The 9,503-nt window shown below is 55.0% G+C and overlaps 1 protein-coding gene across 1 annotated transcript; it reads left to right on the top strand.

Annotated features, from left to right (window-relative positions):
* The first annotated feature begins 3,296 nt into the window (after positions 1 to 3,296).
* On the top strand, positions 3,297 to 7,476 carry LOC310642926 (uncharacterized protein). Its single transcript, XM_083366903.1, has 2 exons — positions 3,297 to 3,821; positions 7,249 to 7,476. The coding sequence occupies exons 1-2, from the start codon at positions 3,324 to 3,326 to the stop codon at positions 7,261 to 7,263; spliced, it is 513 nt and encodes a 170-aa protein (XP_083223029.1). The 5' UTR covers positions 3,297 to 3,323; the 3' UTR covers positions 7,264 to 7,476.
* The last annotated feature ends 2,027 nt before the right edge of the window (positions 7,477 to 9,503 follow it).

The following is a 9,503-nucleotide window of genomic DNA, read 5'->3' as shown; positions in this document are numbered from 1 at the left end:
TCCAAAAAAAGAGAGAAACAGATGAGGGTTAATAGGAATAAGAAATTACAAGTATTTTATACAAAAAGGAAAGAAAAAGAAAGAAATAAGGAAAGGAAGGAAGGAAGGAAGGAAGGAAGGAAGGAAGGAAGGAAGGAAGGAAGGAAGGAAGGGAGATTATACTGGAAAACTGAAGTTTAGTGTTTTACTTTAAATACACACACATGTTCTGTACCAGCCTGCTACTGGCCCTGCAGAAAAGCAGGGACAACCCCTTTTACAAGAAGGCAAGAGGCTGGAATTACGCCTGCCAAATTTATTACTACAAAAACAAACGGAACAAGACAAACCAAGAAACAGGAGCTTTAAGAAACAGGAACTATCCAAGTGGTTGCCTTCAGCAAACCAGCCCTCCCACACATTCCCCTTATATAGAGTTCAGGGCGTGGCTTCTCTCTGCCTCCTTCTGAGGAGCCCCATTGCCTTCCTCTGTTTACTCCTAATTGACTGCCTCCTGCATCGGGCGTCCTTGAACAGGGCCAGCTGTGGGTCATCTTCATCCACGCTGTCAGGCTCACACAGCTGGGTCTCCGTGGTGACCAAGTGAGAGGGGCCTGGCTGAGTGCTCTCATCAGCAAGATCTTCAACCCCCTCAGCAAGGTCTTCAACACCCCCCTCCTCCTCCTCTGAGTCGTCTGACCCAACTGCCGAACCCACAGGCTGACCCTGAATCACAACAACACATACATATACATATACATATACATATAAAGGTAAAGGTAAAGGTTCCCCCGCACATGTGTGCTAGTCGTTTCCGACTCTAGGGGCCGGTGCTCATCTCCGTTTCAAAGCCGAAGAGCCAGCGCTTGTCCGAGGACGTCTCCGTGGTCATGTGGCCGGCATGACTAGATGCCAAAGGCGCACGGAACGCTGTTACCTTCCCACCGTGGTGGTCCCTATTTTTCTACTTGCATTTTTTATGTGCTTTCGAACTGCTAGGTTGGCAGAAGCTGGGATGAGTAACAGGCGCTCACTCTGTTACGTGGCATTCGGGATTCGACCCGCCAAACTGCCGACCTTCCGATCGACAAGCTCAGCGTCCTAACCCACTGAGCCACCGCGTCCCCTTACGTATACATATACATATACATATACATATACATATACATATACATATACATATACATATACATATACATATACATATACATATACATATACATATACATATACATATACATATACATATACATATACATATACATATATATACATACATATATATGTCGAGCCCTTCGGGTTCGACAAACTTGCCGGGAGGGGGATTCGGCCCGCAGCCCTCAGCAACAGCAGCGGCCACACCCACACTCGTCAGCTGTCCGGCGGGCGAGTTGCCGCACGTCGCCGAAAGCCCAGCCGCTCCCAAGCTCCCCAGCTGTTCGGTGGGCGAGCAGCCGCACGTCGCCGAAAGCCCGGCCGCTCCCAAGCTCCCCAGCTGTCTGGCGGGCGAGCAGCCGCACGACGCCGAAAGTCCGGCCGCTCCCAGGCTCCCCAGCTGTTCAGCGGGCGAGTAGCCGTGCGATGCCGAGAGCCCAGCCGCGCCCACACCCTCCGGCTGTCCGGCGGGCGAGCGCCGGACCCGCGGGCGTGCCGCGACCTGAGAGGTGGCTGAGGGCGGTCGTGAGTGGCTACAGGAAGGCGACGCTGGGGCAGCCAGCCGGGAGATGGTCCGCCCGGGCAGAAACTGAGGGGCGACCAGGGATGCCCGCTGATAGTCGCGCAGCTCGGTCAGCTGAGCGACGGCCCGGAACAGCTACGGACGTTGGGGGCTGCCAGGGGGTCATGGGTGTGGCGCGGGGAGATACAGTGGTGGCGGGGAGCACGCTCAGGATGTTAGGAGGGGGGTGGGCTTGTATATACCTTCACGCTGGGAAGCACGGTGCCGGTGGAGGGAGCTGGGCGTGGGTTGAAGGAGTAGGGGGGTGGAGTATTTATGCAGGCCAGGCGGATGCTGGTCTGCACGGGGGAGGGGTGGGGTCTAGGGGTGGGGCTGCTACCTAGTTACAGGTTCAGAATAAAAGGTGCGTTGAGAGCGTGTGGTTCTCAACGCTGACTTTGTTAAGGTATAGAGGTCCTGCTATTAAAGGTACTCTTTCCAGTCATCCGTACTTCGTCGTGGTTTTTCCTGTGGGCTTGTCGATCCGGCGAAGACGAGGAGTTGACAGTAAGTCAGCGTTCAAGTAGCACAGCGCTCCTTCTGTTGGCTTTGATTCCTGCCTGCCTCCATGGCTGAGGGGACCCAGGGTGGGGTGCCTGTGGCAGGAGAGGGGGAGCCAGCTGGGGTTGCTGTGCCTCCTGAGGGGGGGGAATTGGCAGAGCCCCCACTTGTGGTTCGGCCTAAGGTCCGGGACCTTGGACCAGCGCCAAGGGAAGCTGAGGCCTCGGAACCAGCTGTTCAGGAGAAGCCTGGGGATTGGTGGCTCAGCCCTGTTTTGAGTCGGCCAGCGGCTGGACAGAACCAACTGTCTAGAGGGAAGGGGTCCCTCTGGGAGTGGAGAGAGCGTCGTGCCACCGACGAAGGAGGAGAGGAGTGGAGCTACACCACGGCTCCTGGCAGCTACACGATGGACGTCCTGAGGGACCATTTTGGAGAACCTCGGCCGTGGACCCTTAGTGACAGCGACCTGGAGACCGGTAGATGGACACAAACCAGGGCCGACCAGGAGCGCAGAAGCCAAACCCAGTTCCGCTTGGCGAGTCCCCGCTTCCGGGCCCCGCAGGCTCCTGGTACCCCACAGGTCCCGGGCCTTCCGCTGTCAGGACCGGCGGCTGCTCCTGACTTGGGGCCCCCAGGACCTGGTAGAACAAGACCGGGGGGTGCTGTACCCGCAGGAGTACTAGGGTGGCAACAACCAGGGGTTGCACAGGGGCTGGGAGGCCCGGCAGGTCCTTGGGGAGGGCCTGCGGGTTGGGGCCCACCACCGCTGCCCGTAACCTTTGATGGCAACCCTGATCGTTTGGCCCTGTTTCTTGGACAAGCCATTCACCATCTGGACCAGTATGGTCCTTTGTATACATCCCAGTGGGGGATGGTGATGGCCGTCACTACGGCATTGCAAGGGGAGGCGGCGGCTTGGGTGGCGAACCTCTACGGCGACCGTGCCCGCGAATTGGGGGACGTTGGCCTTTTCCTCGAAGCTCTGCAAATACGCTTCGAGGATGTGACGCGCACGCATCGAGTGGAGGCTGAGATCGTTGGCCTGCAGCAGAACGGCCGTCCAGCTACAGTCTATGTGCAGGACTTCCGTGAAGTGGCCGGCAGGCTCAGTTCCTGGCCAGAGAGGATGCTGGTTCACCAATTCCGGGCCGGTCTGGATGATCACCTCCTACGGGCTTGTATTGTCCGGGGAATCCCTTCCAGGCTTCAAGACTGGCTGCGGGTTGCAGTTGAGCTGGATGTGGCCTTACGGAGTTGTCAACGTCGTGTACGGCCCGTAGGAGACTCCCGTCAGGTCCCGCCAAGGGCACAGGGGCAGGTGCAGAAGCCGTCGTCTTCGTCGCTGGGTCCTACCGCCCAGCCCCCGCGGTCCGTTTTGCGGTGCTTCAGGTGCGATCAGCCAGGGCACCGCGTGGCTGCCTGCCCAATACCTGCATCCCGGGTGGTCACGACAGCAACCCCGGCAAGGAGCACAACCCCCGGCCGCTTTGCAGAGCGTTCCCGGGCTTCTCGGCAGGCCGTGGAGTTAACACCAGGAGGAAACGGCCAGACGGAAGGGGACAGTGGCATCAATGTAGACGTGGAGTTGTACGGGCATGGGGAGAGACCAGAGGAGGACCCCATGGTAAGTGCCTCGGTTAGCCCATTTGCAGTCCCGGTTACGTTAACAAACCCCGCCATGGGGGAGGTGGTGGAGGTTAAGGCTTTGATTGATTCGGGCAGCACGAGGTGTCTAATCAGCCGGAAGGTGGTGGCTAAACTGGGTGTTAGGGTGATACGGCTAAGGAATCCAATACGGTTCCAGCAGGTGGATGGGTCCCTTCTGGGGGGGTACCTATCACCCATGTCACAGAACTCGTGCGGCTGGATATGGGGGAACACTGGGAACGGTTACGGTTCATCGTGGTGCCCTCCATGACGGAGGAGGTGATTCTGGGGCTAACGTGGCTGGACAGGTGGGGCCCGACCATCTGGTGGGAGGGGGGTTGTCGACACCTCCGCCTAGGGGTTGGGCCACAGACCCCTGATCATGAGCAGCCAGGGCCGTCTGGCCCGCCAGGGAAGCCGGAGGAGAGGTGCAGGGCTGGGGCAGAAGTACACGTACCGCCAGAGTACGCCGAATTCCTCGAAGTGTTCAGCGAGCAGGAATGCGACCTCCTGCCTCCCCATCGACCGACGGACTGCGCGATCGAGCTGGAGCCGGGGGTCAAACTTCCTAAGCCCCGGATGTATGCCATGACCCCACGGGAGATGACAGAACTCCGAAACTACATTGACAAGAACCTCGCACGGGGGTTCATACAACCAGCTCGCTCGCGGATGGCAGCACCAGTTCTTTTCAGGGAAAAGAAAGATGGGGGCCTGCGTCTTTGTGTGGACTACCGGGGGGTCAACGCAGTGTGTGTTGAACATTTGTATCCGCTGCCCCTAATGAAAGACATGTTGTCCCACCTGGCTAAGGGGAGGGTGTTTACCCGCTTGGACTTACGCGAAGCCTATTATCGGGTGCGAATCAAGAGAGGAGACGAGTGGAAAACAGCGTTTAACTGCCCATTGGGCAGCTACCAATTTCGCGTAATGCCATTCGGTCTCCAGGGGGCCCCCGCCGTATTCATGCAACTAATAAATCAAGTTTTGCACGAGCATTTATACAGGGGGGTGCTCGTGTATCTTGACGACATCCTTATTTATACGGAGACCATGGACCAACACATTGCCCTTGTGCGCCAAGTTCTGCGGAAACTCCTAGAAGCACGATTGTACGTGAAATTGTCAAAATGTGAATTTCACGCGTCTCGACTGGACTACTTAGGCTATCGGGTCTCGGCGGCAGGGATTGCAATGGATCCAAAGAAAGTGGAGGCTATACTGCAGTGGCAAGCCCCGGGGACCAGACGGCAGCTACAGAGCTTCCTGGGGTTTGCCAATTTTTACCGCCAATTTATACCATCATTTGCTGCAGTGGCTCTTCCATTAACAGACTTGCTAAAAACCAAGAAGTTGGCGGTGAAACCACGGCCAGGGTTGTGGGTATCGTGGACCATAGACTGTCAACGGGCCTTCGAGTCCTTAAAAGGTCTGTTCACCCGAGAGCCCATACTCCTGCACCCTGACCCAGCAGCGCCATACGTTGTGCACGTAGATGCTAGCGACGTGGCAGTTGGAGCTGTCCTTTTGCAGCACAACAGTAAAGGCGCGTTGCAACCTTGTGCTTACGCGTCCAAAAAGCTATCAACCACCAAACGCGCCTGGGCTATCTGGGAGAAGGAGGCCTACGCCGTTCGGTGGGCGTTGGAGACGTGGCGGCATCTTCTAGAGGGGGCAGAAAAACCCTTCAAAGTATGGACGGACCATAGGAATTTAGAAGCCCTGCAATCCCCCCTGCAATTAGTTGGCCCCTAAGCATGTACGGTGGGCCCTGTACTTCAGGCGGTTTAGATTTACCCTGAAATATGTCCCAGGGGGGAAGAATTTCCTGGCGGATGCCCTCTCTCGGCTTCCGCAGTATGACAACCAGCGGGAGGAGGTGGTGCAAGCTCTTATCCCTCCTCTCGGCCCAGAGAAGGTACAGGCCGTACAGAACAGGATTACGGATGAATTGGTACCGCAGCTGAAAAAAGCCCTGGAGGGAGATGGCTGGCTACGGCAGCACTCGCGGCTTCTAACACGACGGGACGACCTGGCCTGGTATGGGAGTAAGATATATGTGCCAGAAACCCTGCGAAACACTGTGCTTTATAGGTGTCATGATGCCAAGCAGGCCGGCCACCTCGGGTTCCTGAAAACACTGCACCTCGCTAGACGTCAGTTCTGGTGGCCCGGGATGAGGCGGCAGGTCAAAGAGTATGTCCAGCGCTGCCGCACCTGTGCCATGGCCAAAACCCAGACTGGGAAGCCGGCAGGGCTGTTACAGACGGTGGCGGACCCCTACCGGCCATGGCAGGACATTGGGATGGATTTCATCGTAGACCTACCAGAGAGTCGGGGATACACCGTCATCTGGACCATAGTTGACCTGTTTTCCAAACAGGCCCATTTTGTTCCGTTAAGGGGCTTACCCTCGGCCCGGCGTCTGGCCTGGCTTTTTATAACCCACGTGTACCGTTTACACGGGGCGCCTAGACGTATTATCTTGGACCGAGGGGTACAGTTTACCGCCAGGTTCTGGCGTGAATTCCTCCAGTTCATCGGGTCATCCCAGGGACTAAGCTCGGGGTATCATCCCTGCACAAACGGCGCGGCAGAACGGGCCAACGCGGCGGTGGAGCAATACCTACGCAGTTATGTCTCGTACCAGCAGGCAGACTGGGCTGACCTATTGGCGTTTGCAGAAATCGCCCACAACAACGCTGTGCACAGCAGTACTGGTCTCCCACCGTACACAGTGGTGTCTGGCTACGACTTCCCTCCTGTTCCCGAGTGTGACCAGGGATCGGCCTCCCCTTGTCAACCCCAGGAGTGGATGCTACAAGTCAGAAAAGCATGGGCGGCGACCAAACAGGCTCTAAACAAGCAAGCCAGTATTGTAAAAGCCCAAGCGGATAAGAAGCGCCAACCGTTCTACACCCCAGGGGTTGGGGACTGGGTGTACTTATCTACAAAATACCTGAGATTACAAATACCTAGTAAGAAGCTGGGCCCTAAGTACATAGGCCCCTTCCAGGTAACCCACATCATTAATCCGGTCACGGTGCGCCTTTGGCTGCCTAAATTTCTGGGCAAAGTGCATCCCGTGTTCCACGGCAGCTTGCTGAAACCAGCCCCTGTTCCTGTTCGGGGGGAGCCAGTCGGGCCGGGGCCTGTGGGTGATGGGCAATATGAGGTACAAGAAGTCCTAGACTCCAGGATGTGGAGAGGGCAATTGCAATACCTGGTGCTGTGGAAAGGATACCCGATTACTGAGGCATCCTGGGTGGCGGAGTCAAACGTTTAGGCCCCTAGATTGGTTAAGGCGTTCCACCAGAAGCACCCTGGTAAACCCTCGGGAGGGGGTAGAGGGGAAACTGCCGCTCTCCTTAGTGCTTGTCTGACTTCTATATCTTGCCTTCCAGGAGGAGCCTTGGTAGGAGGGGCCGACTGTCGAGCCCTTCGGGTTCGACAAACTTGCCGGGAGGGGGATTCGGCCCGCAGCCCTCAGCAACAGCAGCGGCCACGCCCACACTCGTCAGCTGTCCGGCGGGCGAGTTGCCGCACGTCGCCGAAAGCCCAGCCGCTCCCAAGCTCCCCAGCTGTTCGGCGGGCGAGCAGCCGCACGTCGCCGAAAGCCCGGCCGCTCCCAAGCTCCCCAGCTGTTCGGCGGGCGAGTAGCCGTGCGATGCCGAGAGCCCAGCCGCACCCACACCCTCCGGCTGTCTGGTGGGCGAGCGCCGGACCCGCGGGCGTGCCGCGATCTGAGAGGTGGCTGAGGGCGGTCGTGAGTGGCTACAGGAAGGCGACGCCGGGGCAGCCAGCCGGGAGATGGTCCGCGCGGGCAGAAACTGAGGGGCGACCAGGGATGCCCGCTGATAGTCGCGCAGCTCGGTCAGCTGAGCGACGGCCCGGAACAGCTACGGACGTTGGGGGCTGCCAGGGGGTCATGGGTGTGGCGCGGGGAGATGCAGTGGTGGCGGGGAGCACGCTCAGGATGTTAGGAGGGGGGTGGGCTTGTACATACCTTCACGCTGGGAAGCACGGTGCTGGTGGAGGGAGCTGGGCGTGGGTTGAAGGAGTAGGGGGGTGGAGTATTTACGCAGGCCAGGCGGATGCTGGTCTGCACGGGGGAGGGGTGGGGTCTAGGGGTGGGGCTGCTACCTAGTTACAGGTTCGGAATAAAAGGTGCGTTGAGAGCATGTGGCTCTCAACGCTGACTTTGTTAAGGTATAGAGGTCCTGCTATTAAAGGTACTCTTTCCAGTCATCCGTACTTCGTCGTGGTTTTTCCTGTGGGCTTGTCGATCCGGCGAAGACGAGGAGTTGACAATATATATATATGTATATATATGTGTGTTTATATATGTATATATGTATATATATAATTTAATTTAATTCTACGCGGGGAAAAACCCGAAAAACCAAGGATCCATATACATATATGTATATATATGTATGTGTATATACATATATACATATATACATATATACATATACATATACATATACATATACATATACATATACATATACATATACATATACATATACATATACATATACATATACATATACATATACATATACATATATATATGTAGATCTAGAGTCTCGGGTTTCTTCCCGCGTTCCTTTCATCTTCAGAAAGTTGAACAGAAGAATAGAGGTACGTGTAGAAGAACATAAGAACTCAGTACAGAAGAAAGATCACACATCTTCACTAGTACAACACATAAACACTACGGGACACAACATCAATTTTGAAGGTACAAAAACAATCGCCAAAATAGAACATCTCAATAGCAGAATAATCAGAGAAGCCATTGAAATAGAAAAAACACCCAGACAGTATGAACAAGCGAGACGACACCTCCCGCCTACATGCCATTTGGAAACCAGCATTGATAGAGAAACGAATTTCAGCAAACAAGGATTTAAAAAACCAACAAACAACCCCAAATGCCACCAGCCCCAGCAAGACTCATCCACACCCAGAACAAAAACTCTCCCACACAGAAGACAGAACAAGTCAAGCAAAAGTGCCATCACCCAAGCAGAAGAACGCACACACGAACCTGACTGACCCATACCAGAGATACATAGCAGGTCCTCGAACTCGGAGCCGGGCCAAGGCTCTGGAGGCCACTACACAGCCCACTCCTCAGGACACCAAATCACAACACTCAGGATATTACAACACAACAAAAAACCCCACCCATTCAGAACACACCCCACCCAATCAGAAGACAGCCACGCCTCCAACCAATCAGAAGACAACCACGCATCCACCCAATCAGAAGACAGCCACGCCTCCACTCAATCAGAAGACAACCACGCCTCCACCCAGTCAGAACACAGCCCCACTGGCAGTTGGAAGGAAAGGAACAGCCAGACCACGCATTGCTCCTGGAAGCAGCAGGAGGAACACTCCGGCCTGATGATGACGGATGGGATTTCGTCGAAATGTCGCCACAACTTTCTGAAGATGAAAGGAACGCGGGAAGAAACCCGAGACTCTAGATCTACACATACAGACACCTGCGAGAATCTACGAAAACAAATATATATATATATATATATATATATATATATATATATATATATATATATATATATATATATATATATATATATATATATATATATATATATATATATATATATATATATATATATAT

Source organism: Vipera ursinii, assembly GCF_947247035.1.
Source record: "Vipera ursinii genome assembly, chromosome: 7".
NCBI lineage: Eukaryota > Metazoa > Chordata > Lepidosauria > Squamata > Viperidae > Vipera > Vipera ursinii.
This window is presented reverse-complemented; position numbering and strand designations above follow the sequence as displayed.

What these genes read in the sequence shown, in the direction of transcription:
- LOC310642926 (XM_083366903.1), top strand. Translation starts at nt 3,324, where the DNA reads ATGCTGGTTCACCAATTCCGGGCCGGTCTGGATGATCACCTCCTACGG.